This window comes from Bombus pyrosoma, linkage group LG11 (genome assembly GCF_014825855.1).
Source record: "Bombus pyrosoma isolate SC7728 linkage group LG11, ASM1482585v1, whole genome shotgun sequence".
Lineage (NCBI taxonomy): Eukaryota > Metazoa > Arthropoda > Insecta > Hymenoptera > Apidae > Bombus > Bombus pyrosoma.
This window is the reverse complement of record NC_057780.1, coordinates 15,305,603-15,327,047: the sequence shown is the minus strand read 5'-3', so window position 1 is coordinate 15,327,047 and position 21,445 is coordinate 15,305,603. Positions and strand designations below refer to the sequence as shown.

The 21,445-nt window shown below is 28.0% G+C and overlaps 7 protein-coding genes across 15 annotated transcripts; 3 read left to right on the top strand and 4 right to left on the bottom strand.

Annotated features, from left to right (window-relative positions):
- Window positions 1-569: 569 nt before the first annotated feature.
- LOC122573194 (28S rRNA (cytosine-C(5))-methyltransferase) lies at window positions 570-3,714 on the bottom strand. Its single transcript, XM_043739263.1, has 6 exons — window positions 3,573-3,714; window positions 3,096-3,366; window positions 1,930-2,186; window positions 1,754-1,869; window positions 1,517-1,689; window positions 570-1,457 (listed from the first exon to the last, which is right to left on the bottom strand). Exons 1-6 carry the CDS (start codon window positions 3,696-3,698, stop codon window positions 718-720), a joined length of 1,683 nt encoding a protein of 560 aa, XP_043595198.1. The 5' UTR covers window positions 3,699-3,714; the 3' UTR covers window positions 570-717.
- On the bottom strand, window positions 2,490-3,862 carry LOC122573197. The gene is made up of 2 exons (XM_043739267.1): window positions 3,755-3,862; window positions 2,490-3,046 (listed from the first exon to the last, which is right to left on the bottom strand). Exon 2 carries the CDS (start codon window positions 2,942-2,944, stop codon window positions 2,519-2,521), a length of 426 nt encoding a protein of 141 aa, XP_043595202.1. The 5' UTR covers window positions 2,945-3,046; window positions 3,755-3,862; the 3' UTR covers window positions 2,490-2,518.
- On the top strand, window positions 3,729-9,868 carry LOC122573192 (transmembrane GTPase Marf). 5 transcript variants are annotated; one of them, XM_043739258.1, is made up of 13 exons: window positions 4,225-4,377; window positions 4,857-4,945; window positions 5,388-5,674; window positions 5,781-5,907; window positions 5,978-6,371; window positions 6,441-6,548; window positions 7,218-7,371; window positions 7,446-7,584; window positions 7,662-7,975; window positions 8,048-8,343; window positions 8,417-8,584; window positions 8,660-8,856; window positions 8,942-9,868. In XM_043739258.1, the coding sequence occupies exons 3-13, from the start codon at window positions 5,497-5,499 to the stop codon at window positions 9,144-9,146; spliced, it is 2,280 nt and encodes a 759-aa protein (XP_043595193.1). In that variant the 5' UTR covers window positions 4,225-4,377; window positions 4,857-4,945; window positions 5,388-5,496; the 3' UTR covers window positions 9,147-9,868. The 5 variants fall into 5 exon arrangements, with proteins under 5 accessions (XP_043595194.1, XP_043595191.1, XP_043595195.1 ...); XM_043739257.1 differs by having other exon boundaries at window positions 4,854-4,945; XM_043739259.1 differs by lacking the exons at window positions 4,225-4,377; window positions 4,857-4,945 and adding an exon at window positions 3,729-3,865.
- On the top strand, window positions 9,744-10,569 carry LOC122573196 (COA8 family protein CG14806, mitochondrial). Of its 2 annotated transcripts, none has more exons than XM_043739265.1 (3): window positions 9,744-9,885; window positions 9,960-10,157; window positions 10,229-10,569. In XM_043739265.1, exons 1-3 carry the CDS (start codon window positions 9,820-9,822, stop codon window positions 10,427-10,429), a joined length of 465 nt encoding a protein of 154 aa, XP_043595200.1. In that variant the 5' UTR covers window positions 9,744-9,819; the 3' UTR covers window positions 10,430-10,569. The 2 variants fall into 2 exon arrangements, with proteins under 2 accessions (XP_043595200.1, XP_043595201.1); XM_043739266.1 differs by having other exon boundaries at window positions 9,753-9,885; window positions 9,963-10,157.
- A 93-nt stretch (window positions 10,570-10,662) lies between these two features.
- On the bottom strand, window positions 10,663-13,028 carry LOC122573198 (GRIP and coiled-coil domain-containing protein PFC0235w-like). The gene is made up of 5 exons (XM_043739268.1): window positions 12,915-13,028; window positions 11,751-11,851; window positions 11,430-11,643; window positions 11,143-11,370; window positions 10,663-11,057 (listed from the first exon to the last, which is right to left on the bottom strand). The coding sequence occupies exons 1-5, from the start codon at window positions 13,026-13,028 to the stop codon at window positions 10,665-10,667; spliced, it is 1,050 nt and encodes a 349-aa protein (XP_043595203.1). The 3' UTR covers window positions 10,663-10,664.
- Window positions 13,029-13,363: 335 nt separating this feature from the next.
- On the top strand, window positions 13,364-15,180 carry LOC122573195. Its single transcript, XM_043739264.1, has 3 exons — window positions 13,364-13,512; window positions 13,594-13,807; window positions 13,884-15,180. Exons 1-3 carry the CDS (start codon window positions 13,371-13,373, stop codon window positions 14,467-14,469), a joined length of 942 nt encoding a protein of 313 aa, XP_043595199.1. The 5' UTR covers window positions 13,364-13,370; the 3' UTR covers window positions 14,470-15,180.
- Window positions 15,181-15,763: 583 nt separating this feature from the next.
- On the bottom strand, window positions 15,764-21,015 carry LOC122572978 (AP-3 complex subunit beta-2). Of its 4 annotated transcripts, none has more exons than XM_043738773.1 (11): window positions 20,832-21,010; window positions 20,445-20,771; window positions 19,827-19,902; window positions 19,059-19,640; window positions 18,688-18,984; window positions 18,304-18,571; window positions 17,439-18,146; window positions 17,037-17,330; window positions 16,653-16,924; window positions 16,181-16,545; window positions 15,764-15,968 (listed from the first exon to the last, which is right to left on the bottom strand). In XM_043738773.1, exons 2-11 carry the CDS (start codon window positions 20,576-20,578, stop codon window positions 15,815-15,817), a joined length of 3,150 nt encoding a protein of 1,049 aa, XP_043594708.1. In that variant the 5' UTR covers window positions 20,579-20,771; window positions 20,832-21,010; the 3' UTR covers window positions 15,764-15,814. The 4 variants fall into 4 exon arrangements, with proteins under 4 accessions (XP_043594708.1, XP_043594707.1, XP_043594709.1 ...); XM_043738772.1 differs by having other exon boundaries at window positions 20,445-20,759; XM_043738774.1 differs by having other exon boundaries at window positions 17,037-17,303; window positions 20,445-21,015.
- Between the last annotated feature and the right edge of the window lie 430 nt (window positions 21,016-21,445).

The window sequence follows — 21,445 nt, the reverse complement described above, 5'->3', positions numbered from 1 at the left end:
CGTATTTTTCATCGCTCATTGAGGAAACATCATGTACATCATAAGGATTATCAGGATCGTCTTAACGGTATCCTCGAGGTTGAGATTTAGGATGATATTTGAACGAATTTTATATTTGAAACGAACCATTTCTCGTGTTCATGGATCATGAAACGAAAAATATTGAATTAAGCACGAATACATGGTAATTTATTAACTAATTTTTTAACCTATTGTTCTTTTTCACAAAAAGCCCTTACCTGCCAACAAGGAATTAAATGAAATTAAAGAGAAATAAGAGTAATAATATTTTATATGTAATTTTATGGTTCCGTTTAAATTAATTACTTTACCTACTTCTTTTTTTATCTTTTTCCAAACGATATGTATAAATTATTGTGGAATTTAACGTATTCGGTCTGAAGGACATAACATTGTAGTAGTATCGGTTACGTGATGCGTGTTTTTGATTTCGTGCCGTGGTCGTAAGTTGCACGACACTACCCACGATAAAAAGACGTTGATTTTATCCGAAATAACAGTAAAAATAACTAAAGAGGTATCACACAGACAAAAAGCAAAATAAAGAATAAAGGAAAAGAACATCGTATTTTATTCCTGTTTCTTTCTTTAATTCGACAGTATGTATTTACTGTTTTTGCAAATCCAATATAAAAAATCTCAATATATTTTACGTAACAACAATAAAGAAACGTCCAAGGATAATAAGTTATATTTTTAAAGGGCTTCCCTTTTCTTTCGTTCAATCTTCCTTTTCTTCTTTTCAATAACAACTTCGTTATCGTTCTCAGAATGCTCATCGTCGTCATTTTGACAAGACTTATCGCCATCATTTTGAGACAAATCATTATCATTATCATTGTTTATTTCTTGGATGATTTTAGCCGAATCAGAAGAAGCATTTAGAATACTCATGCTGTCACTGTTTTCTTCGTCTTTGGAAGGTTCTTGATTCGCGCTTTTCCTTTTCCCGCGCTTTTTCCTCTTCCGTGTCGTATTTGCTTTCTCAAGGTGTAATACTTCTACTTCTTCTACTTCTTCTACTTCTCTGTTATTTGATGCAACGTTCCCTTTTCGTTTGTATTCTGGTAGTGGCACATCAAAGTTTCGTTCAAATACAGCAACAAAGAAACCATTGCACAAATCTATGTCAGAATTGGCATAAAGACATTTGTCTGAACAATTATATTTCTTTGAACTGAAGTTTAGCCAGTTTTGATTTAACAAATCCTTCACGGGAGAAAGCTTGTATGCGTCTTGTACATTTTCAAGAATTTCGTCTATTACTTGCTCATTTTCTTCCGGATAAATAGAACAAGTGCTATAAACAATCCTCTTCACATTCGGGAAATTTAATAAAGCGTGTCGCAAAATGAAAACTTGGAATGCTTGTAATTGTTTGAGACGCTGCGGGTTACATTTTTCATTGCCATGCACTATCTGTCTATCCAACATACCTATGATACAAGAATTTCTTTTAAATTACGATAAACATTTTTATTTATATATACTCTACCTGAACCAGAGCACGTTGGGTCAACTAGAATGTATTCCACATTGGGATATTCATTTGGGTTCAAAATTAATGCATCTTTATTGACAGTTTCTACACAAGTGGCATTTGTTATTCTAACTTGTTCGCATAATGTTTCGTACCTTTGTTCATCAATTTCCACTGCGTAAATTTTTCTAGAAACATTATATATAATAGAATTATAGAATACTCAGTATGAAATAGCATAATAGGTCTCACCCTTTATTTCCCATTATTGCAGCTAAGTGAGATGATTTCATTCCAGGAGCTGCACATAGATCAAGTACTGTAGACCCTGGTTCTGGATTTAACAATTGTGGTGGAAGACAGCTAGCCTGAAGATATAAGAAAAATGGTTAAAATATTAATCATCTATCATTTTTGATAAAAATTACCTTGTCTTGTAAAAGAATTTCTCCATTTTGATAACCAGGGTGATCATGAAAAGTTGTGTCAGGCGGAAAAATAAGTAATTCCGAAATATGATAATCCTGAATAAAATTTGGCTTTTTTAAATTTTGTATAACATTTAAATGCTCTACATAACTCTGACATTTCGGCATGAAAGACCATCCCTCCTCTTGAAAATAAGATATCCCCTTTTCTAGTGACACTAATAAAGTGTTGATACGAACATATCTTGCTTTTTTTACTGAAAAAAATGAGATTCTTTTTTAACAATCGCATGAAGGTAACTGATTTTATAATGGATATAAAGTAAAACTCGTGCTTTCTTACTAAACTATTTATTGTTAAATACATAGTAAATTACTATATTTGCTACTGGCATTATTATATATGTACAATAATAATAAAAAATATAGAAATATATAAATCACATTTACTATATATAGTTACTACAAATATCAAATATATTATATACGTTACGTTAATATTAATGTTATCAATATACATTAAAATATATATATATTTATATATTTATATATATATATATATGCAGAATAAATACATTTGTTTTAATATCTAATCAATTTTTTCATTTAAACTATCTTTAGAAGGTTGATCTGCAATTGCTTTGATCTCACTAGCATTATCAGGCTCATGAAGTGCCTGATAAACATAACAAGCTATTATTAAATTTACTGTAATTACTGCAGCAAACACAGAAATGCAATTTGTTATGAATCTATCTATGTGAAATTCAACCTTCATAATATGCTGTACTCCAAAAAATGCAGCAAATGGTAGAGTAAACATAGCAATGCTGTATAAGAACAATTTCGCCAATATAGCTACAAAAGTCATAACTGGTCCTTGATCTTTGTTCTGATCAAACGAACTTTCTTTTTGATTTACTTTCTGTTGATTTTTATCCATATAAGAGAAAAGTCTTTTAATTCTAGGATGCCGGCTAGTAAGTATACGGTTGTTACGGATGATTAGAACCATCAATCTGGATATATAATTCTCTTACAAAGAAATTGACTTAATATATCTTAGATTTGAGATCAGATGTAGCTATTAATTTTCCTGCACACGAATGGCCCATTTCTGTAAACATAATATGCATTCATTGGTAAGTAAATACAATATATTTTACCTGTTTTATGAGGTTTCTGAAGCGCATCAATGTCACTAATATTGCTTAATTCTTCTCGAAATTTTTGCTCATACGCAAGTATAGTTTGAACAGGTTTACATTCAGTTTTCAAGGCCTTCTTCCCCCAAAGTAATTCTGTTATCAGGATTTTTGCTAACCACGGTTGCAAACGAGGTTCATTCACTAATATATTAGTTTTCTTTATAAGATGATCTAACTGCTCTTCCCTTTGCAATGTATTAAGGCATAAAGAATATATCGCGGACACATTCTATATTATTAAACAAAAAGCTAACATTATTATTTGAGAATAACATAAATAAATATGTACTCTTTCAAAAACCATGTGACTATGATACTTCGAAATGAGAAAAGTGATCAGTTATTCAATGAGTTCAAAATAGTTATATATTCGGTAAATTTTTCTATAGTTCAATTTTGCTTTTCTTTTAATATGTTTATTAGATATTAACTTACAGGATGTTTTTGTCCGTAAATCAATGATTTAAGACTACCACCTTTCTCACGAACCTCCTGAACAATCTTAGCAGCAGATTTATAAAGTCTTGGGACTTTGATGGAATGTACGAATCCGCTGGTCATGTTATCGCATCAGAAGATAGTACTTTGTAATATCAAATTTGATTTTGATCACTTACTATTCGATTAATTACTGGCTTCTATATGGATATGTGTTTCGTGCACGCAAGACGAAATAGAATAATGTCCGCCATGTCATTAGAAGATGCGCACAATCTATCAAACACGTTGTAAGTACAGCATGAAAAGAAAAAATCGTCTTCACCAAAAACCAAATTTAAATATGTAATGTATTCTTATAAATTATAATTTATTATTATTTCTTACAATTTTATCGCAAATAAATTCGACATTAATAGTTCGCGTGACGGTTTATTTAAAATTACTAAAACAATGTCCGACTTCAATGATTCTAATAAAAATTAAATTATTAAAAGAATGTACAATTTTCAAATTGTAATAAACTTATATATGTATGAATCATTTAATGTTACTGACAAATACATAGCAGTTATAAGGAGAATAAGATGATATTTAAAAATAAGCCTTCATTTTGTACAGAATGTCACGTGTTTGTTACCACTACCAATCAGTTCACATGTGAATTTATTTTAACGTACTTCGATCTAATCTCTAATTCGTTACATACTTTGCAATCACGAAATGTTATTCATTGTTTTGCGTACGATTAAAAACATATTCAACTAGAAATATGATATTAGGAAAGTCCTAAGTATTAACGGTAAGATGACAATTCTCTTGAACTAAATGAAATTTTATTATAGGTTAGATTTCGGCGAATGATCGAAAAGTGTATTTTCAACTTTTTTATTAACTAGTTTTTATTTTTCTTTAATAGAGATGTTTGAATAATAAATAAGTGATATTTATTATTGCATTGACGCGCTTCGTAATGCGTGCTTTTATTTTAAAAGTGAAATATAAAGACGTAGAAAGATCTGTTGCAATCATTTTGTATGAAACGTATACTTCAAATCGTCAAAATTTATAAATATCACAATTGATATAAGTAACGACTTAAGTAATTCATTCAATATGAGAATCAAAAACACTTCGTTGTGTAATCTATTTATGACTTATAAAAAAGATCGATTAAAATTATTCCTTTGAATATTGTGCAGAATATATAAATTATATTCTCTATTAATACCAAATTTATATATAAAAATGTTATCACATGATGATAAATTGTTTTAGAAGATTTGGAGGCATTGATTTAACGGAGACATTAGAACTTACATCTCATTTATATTACAACAAAGGACACTTCAATGACTAAAGACAAAAAGGTTTTATTGCCTTGTATATTACAATGTTTTATAATGCTTATTATGTGTGATACATTTCATATAGTTAATCATATGTGTATACATCGCACACAAGTGTTTGGGACTTTTAAATGTAAACTTATATCTCATTAGAAACATAAATTTCAATACCAAAATGTGTATAGTATTTTGATATGTCATATTGTATTGTTCTTAGTGTATTATATATAAATATTTTTGTGCTATATTATAATGTTATCTTTCTTTTATTTTTTTTTGTTTAATGTTCATATTTAAATAATTAGTTAAAGTATCACAATGTTGCTTATCATATGTGTTTTGTTATATATATTTAGTAAGTGCCCTATGATTCTATGTAACTGTTCATAAAATGTATATTTAATCATGTAGATAGAAATTGTTCTTAGAAGATATTTAATTATTGCTTTTTTTATGATTTCAGTTGATCCTGCATGCTGTGCACTGCATCATCGTTCTGCCTAAAATATTGCACTGTATTTTTTCTTACTTTGCCAAACATATTACTTACACAATAAAGTAAATTACAAACTATGGCTGCCTACATCAATCGCACAATGTCCATGATTGGAGGAGACAGCCACTTAAGATCGACAGATATACGAACTGATAATTCTCCCCTTCAGATTTTTGTTAAAGCCAAGAAGAAGATCAATGATATATTTTTGGAAATAGAAGACTATGTGCAGGACACTGTAGGATTTATGAAATGTAAGTAATTCATTTGAAATATACAAGATATTGAATATGAAAAATATGATCTTAGGAAGATCAAATTACGATATTAAACCATTTTTACTACAAATTATTTTTGTAGCGTTGCAAGCTGAACATAATATTGTCACTGCAGAAGAAGCGCAAAAAATTGATAGCTATGTTGATAAGGTACATGCAATTAGAGATGTACTTAAAAGGGATCACATGAAAGTTGCATTTTTTGGAAGGTATATTGTCAGAATTATTGCTATAAAGTATTAGCCATATCTGAATTATATATCTTACAAAATATTACAGAACTAGCAATGGAAAGAGTACAGTTATTAACGCAATGTTACGTGATAAAATTTTACCAAGTGGCATAGGACATACAACAAATTGCTTCTTACAAGTTGAAGGTTCAGATAATGGTGAAGCTTACTTGATTACAGAAGGAACCACTGAGAAACAACCTGTTCAATCAGTTGGTCAATTAGGTCATGCTCTCTGCAAAGAAAAGTTATGTGAAAGTCATTTAGTGAGAATATTTTGGCCGAAAGAAAAATGCTTGCTATTAAGAGATGATGTAGTATTTGTCGACAGTCCTGGAGTGGATGTGACACCAAATCTGGATGAGTGGATTGACAAACATTGTTTGGATGCAGATGTTTTTGTGCTCGTGGCTAATGCTGAATCTACTTTAATGGTGACAGTATGTATCCACTATTGTTGAATTTTTTACTTCTAGTTGTATGTACTTATAACTTATGTCTAATTACAGGAAAAAAACTTTTTTCACAAAGTATCTACAAAATTATCTAAACCAAATATCTTCATTTTAAATAATAGATGGGATGCATCTGCTTCAGAACCAGAATTTTTCGAACAGGTATGTGTTATATAAATTTATAGAAACAGATATTGTGTAAATATAAGTTTAATAATATAGCATTATAAAGTCATTAAAAAAGTATTTTTAAATATACTTCATTAAAAATGAATTAAGTTTATTGTATAAGAAGATTCTGAATTTTCTTTTATTAAAGCTGGTACTACATATTATTTCGAAATTCATTTGCACATAAACAGCTTAATATTAGTGTATTCAAAAGTATATGTGTGAAGCACAAATTTTTTTAATAAGTAGCCGTATGCAGTGGCAGCTTTACTTAAATAATTCACATAATACCCCATTTATCCTTTAGCTGGTCAAAGAACAGAAGGAGGTAAGTTATTCTATTTTGTAAATTTTAAGAATAGTGAAACTCATATTTCTTGATTGTAAGATATTTTTTTCTGAAAAAGATATATATAACTTTAATTATAAGTAAAGTCGATGGGGCACTATACAAGAGACACAATGTGCACAAATTTTATAGCATGGAAAATTACTCGTTAAAATTAAGTTAAATAGAATCTTCTTTTAACAATGCAATAAGTCGCATCAATTCTATGCTTATAGTATGTGATAGAAACTTGACTATGTGCTTCTTGCTTTTTACATTATTTTACAATTTATAATGTAACTTATGTTTATTTACAACTTACATTTGTGTAGGTAAGGGCACAACATCAAGAGCGGGCTGTCGATTTCTTGTCAAGAGAATTAAAAGTTTATACACCCAAAGATGCTGAAGAGCGAGTTTTCTTCGTTTCAGCAAAAGAAACTCTTCAAGCTCGTATGCAAGAACAACGTGGTCAACCTGCTCATAGTAAGACACGTGGTTTCTTTATTTATGGTTCGTATTAATTATTTATTTTTAATATTTTTGAAACTTTTTTGTAGATGGTGCACTAGCAGAAGGATTTCAAAATCGATATTTCGAATTTCAAGATTTCGAACGAAAATTTGAAGAATGTATTTCCAAGTCTGCTGTGAAAACGAAATTTGAACAGCATTCTCAACGTGGAAAACATATTGCTACGTAAATAATTTATTATCTGTTCCACTCTATCTAAATATTTATTTTTCAGTGTATAAAATCAGATATACTTTCTTCAGGGAAATACGACAAACTCTAGATGAAATACTAGATAGGACACAAAGAATGAAAAATGAACAATTGTATATTAAGAAAGATGTCCATGATAAATTAAATTACACGGAACAACAATTAATGTTGCTGACTCAAGAAATGAAGGACAAAATTCATCATATGGTAGAGGATGTAGAACAAAGGGTGTCTAAAGCTCTGAGCGAAGAAATTCGTAGATTAGCTGTACTTATTGATGAATTCAGTGTTCCGTTCCATACCGACCCACTAGTTCTAAATGTATATAAACGGGAACTTCATACACACGTAGAAAATGGTTTAGGTATTATTGTTTTTTTAATTTATTCACCATATCTTTATTATATAAAATTTGTAATTTTATAATTTTATATAGGTTCCAACTTAAGAGCAAGACTCAGCACCGCGTTGGCATTGAATATTGAAAACTCTCAGAGAGAAATGACAGAACGAATGGCAAATTTATTGCCAGAGAATAAGAGACAAATGTCTCTAAACATTTTACCAAGACGAGAACCATTCGAAATTTTGTACAGATTAAATTGTGACAATCTATGCGCAGATTTTCACGAAGATTTAGAATTTCGATTTTCTTGGGGAATTACAGCCATAATTAATAGATTTGCGGGAAGACAGGGAAGGAAGTTAACCATTACTAATTATCCGCAGGAGGTAAGATAATTTATTCGATAGTATAAAATACTTTTATAATAATAAAATTGTTATTTAATCTGTATAATCGTAGATACCACCAGCAATTATGTCTCCTGCAGAAAGCGTTGATTCTATAAAATTTATGTCAAATACACCAAACCATCAACCAAGATCAGACGATTTGTCATTGGCTACTAGAATCGCAATAGCATCTATAACATCTCAAGGAACTATGGGAGGACTTATAGTTGCTGGATTTGTAAGTATATTACACAATAAAAACATCTATTTTATTGAGGGATGAAATCTATTTTACTGAAATTGTTTGCTTAAGATGTTAAAAACAATTGGTTGGAGACTTATAGCGGTGACCGGTGCTATTTATGGTGCTCTATATCTCTATGAACGATTAACATGGACTAATAAAGCAAAAGAACGTGAATTTAAACGTCAGTACGTATCTCACGCTACAAAAAAGTTGAAACTAATAGTGGATCTCACGTCTGCGAATTGCAGTCATCAAGTACAACAGTGAGTTTTATTTTATTTTATTGAATTATTACTACTTTTACTTTATCGCAAAATTAATTTTAATATTATTCATATATAATTGCAGAGAGCTATCTAGCACCTTTGCACGTCTGTGCCATTTAGTAGATGAAACAACATCCGAAATGGATACCGAACTAAAAAATATTGCAAGTACGATACGAATACTAGAGGAAGCAACTAGTAGTGCTAAAGTTTTACGAAATAAGGCTAATTATTTAACAAACGAGCTCGATTTATTCAATGCAGCATATTTAAAGTCATTAAATTAAGCATTGAATGTCATTTTTAAGAAATATAAGTCACGAAAGATTGATGAACATTGCTGTTTCAGAAAATATATCTATGCATATGTGATAATTAATACAACTTATCAATGTACTAATCAATGTATGTGTGGATATGTTTCCTGAAACAATGATTTATCCATATAGAAGGAATGTTTTTACTAAAACATTGAATTTTTTGTAATTTAAAAAAGATAATTTGTTTTTAGAGGGATTAGCACAAAATGTCTTACATCAATAGACTTCCAACAAATTTTTAAATTTTTTTCTTTTTTTTTTATAATTTATTTCATCAAATAAATCATGCTAAAAAAGATCTTTTTGCAAATATAGCGCCAGTGTTTTGAAATATGAAATCGAAGTACATATTGATTTATACTGAAATCTATTACAGAGATATAATTGAGTCTTATGTAGTAAATAAAATAATGAAATTAGATTTATTAGATTATACTTATAAAAGACTTTATGTTATTATATAAATAAAAGATTGTTTATTGAGTAAGAATTATGTTCGTGTTTTTTTTTTATTGTTCTATGCAGTGTGGTCATACAAATATAGGACAAGTTTATCTCATCGTAAAATGATGTATTAAGTGTAAACGAAACGCATGACTGAAAGAAACATAACCTCATAAAACATGTGTGAACCTCTGAAATGATTCGAATGTGTAATTACGTTCAAATAAAACAGTGGAACTATGCAACCCGGTTGTTTAGTGCTGTAAGTTCTTCATTCAGTATGCCATTCCAATTATTGCCGATTCAGTGAACATTCATTATTTTCATTTTAATTAGAAGGTATCTTCTAACCTAAAAGCTCCTGTACAAGCTGATTTAATCGGACCGCCTGATCCGGTTTCGAATTTAAGGCCGATAATTTTTGCAAAATCTGAGGATGAAAGTCTGCTAGAAAAGAAATTCAGAGAAGCCAGAGAAGACACGCAAATTTGGAATCAAAATTTTTGGACGGAACATAATAGTACCTTCATAGAGGTGTAACATAGTTCTTACATAACATCATTATGAAATATGTTTCAAATTTTAATTTATTGAATGTATTATAGGAACGTAAGCAATTTAAAGAAACTCTAAAAGCACAAGGGAAAACGTCAATTACTGCAGATGATATGTCAGTGTTTTATAAAGAATTTTTAGATAAAAATTGGCAGATGCACTTAAATTATAATATTGCATGGTATAAGAGAAATGTTAAATTACTATTCCTTGAGATCAGAGTAAGAATATCTAAATTAAAATTTAGATAATTTACAGTATTAATCATTGTCATTATATATAGTATATTGTACATATTTACAATGTGAAGTTGTATTTATGCTTTATTTGTGAGTTGTCAGAAGCAGAATATATATTACAATATAAATAAATACTAGTGAATATTTATTCATATATCATTCTATTGAGTATATTAAAAAACTTCATAATCACATAAACAATTACAACTAAATTTAATTGTCTGCATACTACATAACTATTTCTTTTTTAAATAATTCTCATGTTATTCTGACAAATTTGATTCCTCAAACATCCTATCTCGTGTTCTCTTTCCTCAATAATCAATGCCATGTACCTGTGTTGCTGTTTCTCACAAATGAGTCTCTTTTTATACTCTTTCATAGATTGATGCAATTTTTGATAAGCAAATTTTGTAAGTGCTATTGCCTTCTGTTTCTCTTTTTTTAAATAATCTATTTCGACTATAAGTGTTCTACATTTTTCACATTGCGATAAATATACCTTGCTTAATTTAGTATCATTCTCATTTAATGTTATTTGCAAAGATTCATTTTTCTCTCTTTCTTTGTGTAATTCATCTTTAAGCTCATTAAATTCGGAAGCAACTTGCTGGACCATCACTTCACTGTCATGTAATAACTAATAAAGATAGGTATTTGTTAATACAACATTTTAATTTAAATTTAAAATTATTTTAATAAATTTACTTTAATGGATATAAAACCTTCTTTTGTTTTGAAATTGTTTTATTTTGTTCCTCTATAATTTTGTCTTTTATTCTCAATTCAGATAAATGATTTTCTTTAAAAGTTTCTAATTCTTGTTTCAGCTGGTTACAAGTCGTTGTTTCTTCACATAAACAATATTGCAAATGATCTATTTTCTCCTCCATTTCTTTAAAAGTAGAGTTGCTTGATTGTAACATATTTTTCATCTCCGATATCTCGATATTCTGCCAATATAACTTAAATTAGTATAAAATCATAATTCGATGCTTGTTATTAAATTTACCTTTTGAGATAATTCTTCATTTCTTTCATGTATGCTATGTAGTTGACTATTACATATACCACTTACTTCACATATTCGTCTCTTTTGTATATTAATTACGTTTGTAAGTTCTAAAATCATATTCATAAATTCTGCTCTCTCTCTATTTAAAGCATTCTCTTTTTCTTTTACAGCATGTTTCATTCTATTCACTTCTTTTTTAACTTCCTCACACCTTGTATGATTGAAGCATGCATTTAATATCTAAAGTGATTCTTAGATTACATTTTAAAGGAACAAAAACCAATACCCATATTCATGTTAAAAATTATTTGAAATTACCTTTTAGATTCATCTTCTAATAAAGATTGTAATTTGCTCTTTAAATTGTCACGTTCTTGCAACAGATCTGTATTTTTATGTGCAACTTCGATTATCTGTTGCTGAAAAGATAATTATTTTACTATTAATAAAAATTATTCTTTTCTCAAGTACATACTTGTAATTCTGAAATCTCATTTAATAATTCATCCCTATCTGTTTTGACTAAATCTGCTTGATTTTTTGATTGTTTCGCTAAGTCCATTGTAACATTTCTTTGTTCTTCAGCTGTTACTAATACATCTTTTAAACAAGCTGCCCTTTGTTCACTACCTTCTTTCAAACAATTTAGACTGCAAGTTAAAGATTTCAATCTTCTTTCAAGTTCTTTAGTGCGTTTTTTTTCAGTTAAAAGATCCTACAAATTACGTATTATATGAATTTAAAGAGACAAAAAGTTATTATTTTTTAATAAAACCTTTTGAATTCTTTCGAAAATTTTCTTGTCTTTTGCACAAATATCTTCTATAATGGAATCAATTTTCCCTAATTCATTTGAAATGCTTTCATCTATTTCTATTTGAAATGTTTCCTGCTTTGCTGCTTCATTCTGCACATAATTTGTGCCCAAACTATTTATATTTAATTCAGTGTGAAAATTATCTTTTGTTGGAATGGTTTGCTCGCTTTTCTCTTCGTATGTGTCAATTATTTTGTCTTGAGTATACATTTTATAAAATTGTGAAGTTAAGTCTACCTGATCAGATTTACTTTGTTTCTCTGGTTCTTTCAACTCTTTACCAATTGCATCATTTATTATATTAACTTCGTCCTTCAAATCTGTATGAACTAATAAACAATTTTGTATTAACAACATGTTAATGTATCTTTTGCATGGATTAGTGATATTGATATACCTTCAGTTGAGGGAACCTTCTTACAAAAACGTAATTTTTTGCGTGTTTTGCATGTTATAACATTACATGGTATTCTTTTTTTAATACTATCATGTGATATGCATTCTTCAGTGCAGTTGAACCTATTGCATTGGTCTTTTAAAGACAAAATTTTGTGGGCACAGTGACAATATTTAGCAATGTTATTGTATACATTACACTGTATAAAATATAATTTTTCCTACATTATTATTTTCCTGAATCAATTTATGTGTTATGTTATATTTACTTTTTTACATACTGTTGTGGGATACACACTACATTCTCCATCCATCTTTTGCAATTTAGAAATAATTAAGAGCTGTTTATTCAAGGCATCAAGTCGCGTTGAAATATTGTACATTCCAAATTTTAATTAACACTTTAGAAATATTTATCATAATATTAATTTATATCTTTTTTGTAGATTTTAAATTACTGACATTTAAATAGGTAATGTAATAAATGATACACATGAAACTATTGGGCATTCGTCTTGTATATTGATTGTCTTATTTTTTTATTTTGTATGATTTTTCGATTTATATATCATTGATGAACGTGTACAAAATTTACTTTTGAACGAATATTATGATATTCTTTCGAGAAACAAGGAATTAAAAAGTAACACACAAAATGCAAAATAATGGTAGTGGACAATTACTAACAAAAAAGGTAGATATTTTTAAATGCCATTATTTGTACAATGTATCGTCGTTACTTAGAATTGTTTAAGCAAAAAAGATCGCATTATATATCGTGGAATAGTTTATTCCTTTGGGGATTTGGATTATGGATAGCTCTATGTACAAGCAATATATATTATTCAGTTATTTCAAAACAACAAGGTAAATATTACGTTCTGTATAATAAATTTATTTAACATAATAGCTTTCATGCAGTTACGTTATTTTACTTATGAAATTCAGATTTTGAAGTTGTGTATAATATTTCGATAAAAACGGAGGCTATAGAAGAAATGTTACATATTACAAGAGCAAATTATATATACTGTAACATGATAATAATGTTAAGAACTGTACTCCAATATGTTTATGTTTTTGTATCTATATTTTTCGTAATACTTCTCGTATGTTCATATAGCGATTCCCTTAAAAAGGCGATAAAAATATGGAATAATGTGTAAGTAAAAAGTTCGTATCGTAGAAGATGAATGATAAATGATAATTATGTTTTCAATGTGGATGGATTTTCATAGGATGTGCAACTTTTACTCAGCTATCTTTTATTTCACAACTTTCGTAAGAAGTCGTAACAAAAATATTTTTAATAAAAGCGATTCAAATAAAAGTGTCTCCGCTATATTAGAATCTAAATTGATACCAAGTTTTATGATAAGTACAAAATATTTAAAAACAGAATTGAGTTGTGATGATGAAGAAAATAAATGGACTGTGGTAAAAAATAAAAATAAAAATAAAAATATATTGGATACAAATATAAATATTATTCAAAGTGAAATTATTTTTAGTAGTTATACATTGTTGTTTTTCAACAATTATGAACTTCATCAATACTTCAGTAATCAGCATCTAAAAAATCATTTATTAACGAAATATTTCGTACGTCAAGATTCAAAACATATAGGGAGTAATTTAAAAACTTCAAATAAGTATAAAAGAAATAATAATACTTTACCAAAACAAGTCATACAAAGAGGCATTATTAGCTCTTCACCGGAATTTAAAAAGTTCTTAGCAAATTTAAAAACATCTCAATTTTTTTATCCATGCATGTTAGAAGTATCTACAAATTATATGATTCGTATAAAATCAATAAAATAAAACAATATTTTTATTTGTACAAACGTTTTCATTTTATGTTTTTATAATATTAATATACAATAAGAAAACAGAATTCTGTATGCTAATAATCATATTTTCCATTATCCTAATATGTGATACGTATTATAACAAATATTTCATGAAAATTATGTTCTTGGAAAGTGTACAAAAACACATGTTAGTTAATAATAACTAATTACTTTTTTTTATAATATAAAATATCTTTCAAAATTTTAAAATTAAAGTAAAACCGAAATATACCTAATATATCAATGCTGGACACCCTCCCTATAAACACTGATATCATTGGGTACTCGATAGTCAGCGACGATGCGAAAACGATTGTTTAGTAACATCTGTATAAACAGAATTGGATGAATAGTATCAGAAGCTTTTTATTATTATTCTTGTAAACTAATAAATGTCCGAAGCTAAAATTTTATATTTGAAGTTCAGCCCCTCAAATTTCGCATTGGTCGGCCACTAGAGCTCATAAATCCATATGGCTTATGTAAGTTAGTATGATATAAGCCATAAGCTCTATGCCAGTACCATTCGGAACTATAGCCGAAGTATTAAATAAGCACAGGTTCGTAAATATTTTATAAAAAGTTATAAAAAATATTCATCAAAATAATAGTGAATTTTGATATATAATAATATACAAAAAAATAAGTGTCGTTTCTTTCATTATTTTATTCTATCTGTTTATCGTTTGAAAACATTGAAAGTTTTCATTAATTTGTTAAAATAGAATGAAAAAAATTATTATTTATAAATTTTACATTTTTTTACTTTACCTGAAAAGAACAATATTATACTTTACAAGCTCACAAAAACTATTTAAAGAAACATTAAAAAAAGAATTATTTTTTAAGAAAACATTCGTGATATTATAGATAGCAAGAAGTCTAATTTTTAGTTAAATCTCTCTTAACTTTCGCTATGAATCATCTTTATAACCTAATAAATACAAAGTTTGATTGTTCGACTTTAGAACACTTTATATTTTTTTAGAAGGGTATAAGTATAACATTATGAGATAATTAACTTAACAAGTAATTCAGCGTGATTTATAAAACTGATATATACATATATATGTGTATATATATTTTAGTATAGCGAACAAGTAGTAGCAAACAATAATCTCAGTTTCTTATAAAAATCTAATGATTTCATAACAAATATATTATATTTAAATTTTTATATTTAATTACTGCATATCCATGTGGAATTAAACATATATATATACACTTAATTATCATAAGAGTCTTATATTTATTTTATACAAGTATTGTAAATAAATTCGGTGTATATTTACTTTATGACTATAAATAAAAAATAATTAGTTCATTTTTAAATTACTTTTTAATTCAGTTAACAAGATAGAACCTATTACCATCTTTTCGCAGTTAACACAGATTTCCAAACATTCATTACCTATCATTTTTATTGTTACTAGTACTAAGGACTTTGATGCTAATGTATGGGCGGCAAATCTGCAAAATAGAAATCTTTTTAAACAAAATTTCATTTTCAACATATTACATAAAGTAATTTTGTAATATTTTAAATATTTATATCATAAATCTGTAAATTTATAATATAATTAACAAATTTATAATAAAATTTATAATATTTTATTCAATAACATTTTAAAAAATTGCCTGAATAAGTAATAATCTGAATTATTAATTCAATGTTCTTTTACCTTATCTCTTCATCACTGCTAGATATCATTGCAACATTCGCAGTCTCAAAAACTTTTTGGGATATAGTTTTCTTATTCCCAGAATATTGCACTTTCGCAACATGTTCATTCATACCCTTCAATTTAGTTTTTTCACATGTAAACATATTTTCTGGCAAGAACACGGCTCTTATTATTTCTCCAATTGGAGCTTTAATAGTAACCGGGCAGGAATACACGTCATCTCCAATTGTAAAGTCAATATTAAAATGTGCTGGTTGTGTGGAATCGTTAAAATTGATTCCCAACGTTGTGGATAAATTTGAATTTGCTTCTAATAGTGGTATTCGCATAAAATCATGTATAACCATTCCTTTTGGTAAATTCTATTAATGAAACAAATTGCCTTATAGTACTTATATATAAATATTATATATTAGTTAATAAATATTAAAAACTGACGATTTAATTGTTATAGATTATATAAATTTACCTTTACTCCTATTTGTATTTCTTTAACAGGTTCGCTACTTTCATTAGAAAATGTTAATTCAATAGTAACTAAATAAGCACTTACTAAGTGCTGCGATCTAGTAAATCTATATTCAATTTTCAAACCATGTCCCGTAATAGTATTTAATAATTCAGATTTCTTTATGGAAATAAATGAGGCTGAAATTTCTCTGACATCATTTGTAATATTCAAATTGATAGGAGTAAGAAGACTACCTGTGCTTAATGGCATAACTGGTGTCATTGGAATCACTGAAATTAACAATTAAAGTTTCGAATGAACTGATAAATTATATTTGTTATAATTTTTAAGTTCTCTCTCTGTTAAACCACCAGTAGTATAGTTAAACACGATCATATTTACCATCATCTAAATCTAAAAGGAGATCAATGTTGCTTTTTGGTTTTTCTGTTGCTTCTTGATTTGAAGCCTTGTACTTTTCCTCTTCACTTTCCTGAGAATTCTCAGATGATTCTTCAGAATCTGATTCTTCACTTTCAGACTCGCTGTTCGACTCGTCAGATACCTTGGTAGATTTCTTTTTCTCACTATCATTCTCAGATTTACCAGATTCTGATATATACTCAGATGAGTCGCTCCCCTCATCTGAAGAATCAGTTGTTGAAGTATCTGAAGAGTCATTTTCATTATTTAATTCTAAAAATTAAAATACTCATATAAAATTTAAAATAAGACTACTTAAATTAGTACCCGAGTACTTGTTTACTAAAATCTTGTTTACAACTGCAGTAATTTAAAACATACCATCTGCTTGAACACTTTCTTCATCACTATAAAAGGGTTTTTCTTTTTCTTTTGTTTTTTTGTCTTTCTTCTCTTTTCTATAATATTCATCTCTTGCATCTCTAGTAGTGCCACTTGCAACATCTCTTACGGATGGATCAGGAGCTACATCAGGGAAAGGTGGCAAAGGGCGATAACCAGCACATGGCATATCTAAATAATGTGACAATGTTCCTAATTGATATTCAGAATTTTTGAACCTAGATGTTAGAGTTGGTGCAGGTTTTGGAGCTAGAAATATTCTTTTTGCAAGCTGTGGAAGATTTTTCTTATGATCATCTTCGTCAAAAATAAAACGTCTCAAGAAACGTGCACGATCTCTAATATCGTAGTTTTGATCGTATTTCGCAAGTTGGAAAACGTATTGACAAAATGGCTTGGTTTGAATAGGATTATTTAGACACAGCTTTACAGCCAAATTTAATATTTGGAGCTTTACAATATCTTGTTCATTTACAAAATTTTTAGCCATTTTTCTAAGCACATCCGGTGCTATCTTAGGTACTCTATCTGAATATTCTCCTAAGAGCCACAAGATAGATGCTCTGGCTTGTGGTATAGTTATGAAATCCATTAATTTTGCCATATGAGCAATTATATTTTTATGTTCGTTTGGTTGAGTTTGTAACAGCTTCTTTATAACAACAACGCTTTCTGCTACGACAGCCTCTGGATAACAAATTATATTTTACTTTTTGTAATATGTAGCTATATTATAAGTATTATGTATTGTAATCTAATTTCATATTTTATACAGGGCTAAAGAAACGTTCAGAACTAACGTGACAGAGATAGATTAACTATTTAATTGCTTATAAGTACTTACCATCTCGATTACTCAATAATGAAACTAATCCATTCAAACATGTATCAGTCACTTCTTTTATATTACTTGCACATCTCCCAATTGCTTGTATACTAGCCCCAACAAATTCTTTATCACTACTAGAGATGTAAGTTTGGAATTCTCTTAGTATAACTCCAATACTAGTTTCAGTTGCTAAATTGGTCAAAATATCTAATTTCAGAAGTTTTATATGAGTAGGATCTGAAGTTCTCACAAAAAATGACTTAAGGAAGGGTTCAAACATTCCCTGTGCAGAAACAATAAAAATTATAGATTGTATCAAACTTCTATTATAAAAAAAATTTCTGTATTAAATTAATATTTGCTATGTGTCTAAAAATCATTTTACAATAATTATATTACCTTCCTGGCAATTGATATGTTAGCAATGCAGTGGAGAACTATGCTCTGAACTTCTCTGTGTCCTCTTAATAATCTAATTAATGCTTTGGCAGCAATCATTACTTCGCTTCGTGGAGCAGTGTGGTGATACAATTGAGACACTGCCATTACTACAGAAGCATTTCTACTTTGCAAAAGAGGTTTTGTATTTCGCAATAATAATCGATGATCTGGATCTATTGTTAATTTTGGTTTCTTTGTATTAGACGAATCAGAATCAGAATCATAAAACGGGCGATTTTCATCATCTTCTATGCTCTACAAAAATTAATTTCATATGATATAAATCTTGTATGTATAAATTGTCCATGATTTTGGAAATTTATACATACATCTACATTAGGGTTAATGAATTGTGTTCTTGCATATCTTGTAAGCATGTTGACTATAACAACTTGACCCCATTCATCGACATCTACTAATAAGTTACAGAGCTTCCTATAATTTTTATGTATCAAATCTATTCTTTCAGGACAAACCTCTTCAAATGCCATTGCTGCAGAACCCACAACAAGAGTTGTTTTATCTGATAGTAACTTTTCTAAAACACCTATTAATTCCTCTTTTTGCTCAGAATCTAGTGAATAAAGTTTAGGAATAGCATGTGCTGCAGTTTTTCGTACATATGGTGACATATCACTGGCTGAATCCTTGATAGCAAGCATTACTATAGGCACTATCATAGAAACTCTTATACTTGAAAGTACTCTTAAAGCACTGGCTCTTATTAATTGATTAGGATCTTTTAATGCTCGTTGAAATGTAGAAATAGATAAAAGTGCAAGATCTTGTTGATCTTCAGCATAACGGACCAAATACACATAAACTAATTTTTTCACTTCAATATTTTTTGATACAACATTTTTTACTACAGCTGGAAATAATTCTGATGCATCTCGTCCCTTTGCTATCATCTGAAAAAATAATTTGTGATAATTATTTATTAAAATAAGGATAATAAATTAAATTAAAAAATGAAATATTTTAATGAATATTAACCTATTCAAAGGCTACATTAACATTAATCTCAATTTTTAGATATGCACTTCTTTCAAGAAAAATCTAGATAAATGATTAGATAAATATAATTGATTTATTACCCCAATTATACGCTTCATAGCCTCTAATTTAAGTCCATCCTTATTACTATCCAACATTTGTTTCAAATCTTCATGTCTATAAAAATATTCCTTTAAGATACATAATTACATATTTTTTATTAACATACTTAATAATATATTGTACAATAAATAACATAATACATTTATTATTATTTAATTTTCAAATATACAGTATAAAGATCAAGTATAAAAATGTACTAGCATCACTGTTGAAATAAAAAGCAATATATTAAATAAATATATTTATAAATAATAATTAACGTAATAAATAATATAATATAATAATAATAACTAAAATAATAAATCTAAACAAATAAATACAATTATCATCACTTACAATATTTTAAATATTTAATTAAAAATATAGACAGTGAAATATAAATGCTATTTTTCTATAGCTTTAAAATTACGACATAAAATTAAGATACTCTAAGTAAAAAAATAAAAATAATGCAACACAACATTATATTTAAAAACAATATGTAAAGTTTCTAATTGGAAAGTATGTCAAATTTCTCTGTTATATTCGTGTAAAAGTTCAAATATATGTAAACATATTTTTACAAATAAAGCATATTTTCACATTGAAATATTTACTTTTTATAATCCGAGTGAAAAAATCCACCTGAAGCGGGATCAGTTGCAAGTTCTGGGTCTGCTGTACTCGACGGTCTATCATTGCTGTAAGAGCCACCGTTATTTGATAACGAATTCGCAGCAGCAGTTAACATTTTATTCCAATTTCACTCGAACCAAAGTAATTCTTTTTTCTTGTATTAAAAAAAGTCACACAGACTTTCCTATAGCACACGTGGTTATTTAAAAATTGATGACAAGATGCTTTCAGTACGTATTAACAGATACCCATGTTACTTAGATCTTAGATCTGTTTAGATTTGAGTAAAGTCCATTCTGTAAGAAATCCTGTTTTGTGTATCGAAATGTATCGAATGAAAATTTCTAAAAATAAAACAATGTGTAAACCTATTTTCCTCGTTAATTTCTTGCAAGTACATTCGTTTCGTTCATTTTATTTAGTAGGGCTAAAAAAGTACAAGTTAATAACTATGGCATTTCTAAAAATAACGATTGAATGAGCGAAACCAGATCGTGAAGCCACCCACATTACAAATAAGTTACTAACCTAGTAACTTTTATTTGTGCATGCAGGTATGGGAATATTTAATAAATGATAAAAAAAAGTTTTATTTCTAATTCTACCTGAATTCAACAATTTAACGATTTCATAAATAAAATTTGCATATTTGCTCAAATTACATAATTGTATATAAATATTAATACAATACTATAAACGGTATCAATGTATTATACAGTTACAGAAACATTTTGAAATAAGCATTGTAAAATTAACTTTTCCTGTTATCTTAAATATGCCGATATGCGTGAATAAATATTTTATAATATATATTTTCAATATTTAGCAAGTACTGTACTACATAAAAAGCATAGTCTTTATAAAATAATGTTTGGAAACAAAAATGATTTTTTATGAATGATATAAAAATGAATTTTATATATTTAACTTTGTATAGCAAAATATCATTGATATCATAAATTATTGTTTTGTAACTATTTTT

What these genes read in the sequence shown, in the direction of transcription:
- LOC122573197 (XM_043739267.1), bottom strand. Translation starts at nt 2,944, where the DNA reads ATGGTTCTAATCATCCGTAACAACCGTATACTTACTAGCCGGCATCCT.
- LOC122573194 (XM_043739263.1), bottom strand. Translation starts at nt 3,698, where the DNA reads ATGACCAGCGGATTCGTACATTCCATCAAAGTCCCAAGACTTTATAAA. An exon ending in TTTACGGACAAAAACATCCT is followed by an intron (nt 3,367 to 3,572) that starts GTAAGTTAATAT and finishes TTAATAATATAG; the next exon opens with AATGTGTCCGCGATATATTC. An exon ending in CCCAACGTGCTCTGGTTCAG is followed by an intron (nt 1,458 to 1,516) that starts GTAGAGTATATA and finishes CTTGTATCATAG; the next exon opens with GTATGTTGGATAGACAGATA.
- LOC122573192 (XM_043739259.1), top strand. Translation starts at nt 5,497, where the DNA reads ATGGCTGCCTACATCAATCGCACAATGTCCATGATTGGAGGAGACAGC. An exon ending in ACGTGGTCAACCTGCTCATA is followed by an intron (nt 7,372 to 7,445) that starts GTAAGACACGTG and finishes ACTTTTTTGTAG; the next exon opens with ATGGTGCACTAGCAGAAGGA. An exon ending in TGCAGTCATCAAGTACAACA is followed by an intron (nt 8,857 to 8,941) that starts GTGAGTTTTATT and finishes ATATAATTGCAG; the next exon opens with AGAGCTATCTAGCACCTTTG.
- LOC122573196 (XM_043739265.1), top strand. Translation starts at nt 9,820, where the DNA reads ATGATTCGAATGTGTAATTACGTTCAAATAAAACAGTGGAACTATGCA. An exon ending in CAACCCGGTTGTTTAGTGCT is followed by an intron (nt 9,886 to 9,959) that starts GTAAGTTCTTCA and finishes CATTTTAATTAG; the next exon opens with AAGGTATCTTCTAACCTAAA. An exon ending in ATAATAGTACCTTCATAGAG is followed by an intron (nt 10,158 to 10,228) that starts GTGTAACATAGT and finishes AATGTATTATAG; the next exon opens with GAACGTAAGCAATTTAAAGA.
- LOC122573198 (XM_043739268.1), bottom strand. Translation starts at nt 13,028, where the DNA reads ATGTACAATATTTCAACGCGACTTGATGCCTTGAATAAACAGCTCTTA. An exon ending in ATGAAGAATTATCTCAAAAG is followed by an intron (nt 11,371 to 11,429) that starts GTAAATTTAATA and finishes TTATATTGGCAG; the next exon opens with AATATCGAGATATCGGAGAT. An exon ending in CAATTTCAAAACAAAAGAAG is followed by an intron (nt 11,058 to 11,142) that starts GTTTTATATCCA and finishes TATCTTTATTAG; the next exon opens with TTATTACATGACAGTGAAGT.
- LOC122573195 (XM_043739264.1), top strand. Translation starts at nt 13,371, where the DNA reads ATGTATCGTCGTTACTTAGAATTGTTTAAGCAAAAAAGATCGCATTAT. An exon ending in AGTTATTTCAAAACAACAAG is followed by an intron (nt 13,513 to 13,593) that starts GTAAATATTACG and finishes TATGAAATTCAG; the next exon opens with ATTTTGAAGTTGTGTATAAT. An exon ending in ATAAAAATATGGAATAATGT is followed by an intron (nt 13,808 to 13,883) that starts GTAAGTAAAAAG and finishes GGATTTTCATAG; the next exon opens with GATGTGCAACTTTTACTCAG.
- LOC122572978 (XM_043738773.1), bottom strand. Translation starts at nt 20,578, where the DNA reads ATGTTAACTGCTGCTGCGAATTCGTTATCAAATAACGGTGGCTCTTAC. An exon ending in AAATACAAATAGGAGTAAAG is followed by an intron (nt 16,546 to 16,652) that starts GTAAATTTATAT and finishes TTTCATTAATAG; the next exon opens with AATTTACCAAAAGGAATGGT. An exon ending in AGCAGTGATGAAGAGATAAG is followed by an intron (nt 15,969 to 16,180) that starts GTAAAAGAACAT and finishes TCTATTTTGCAG; the next exon opens with ATTTGCCGCCCATACATTAG.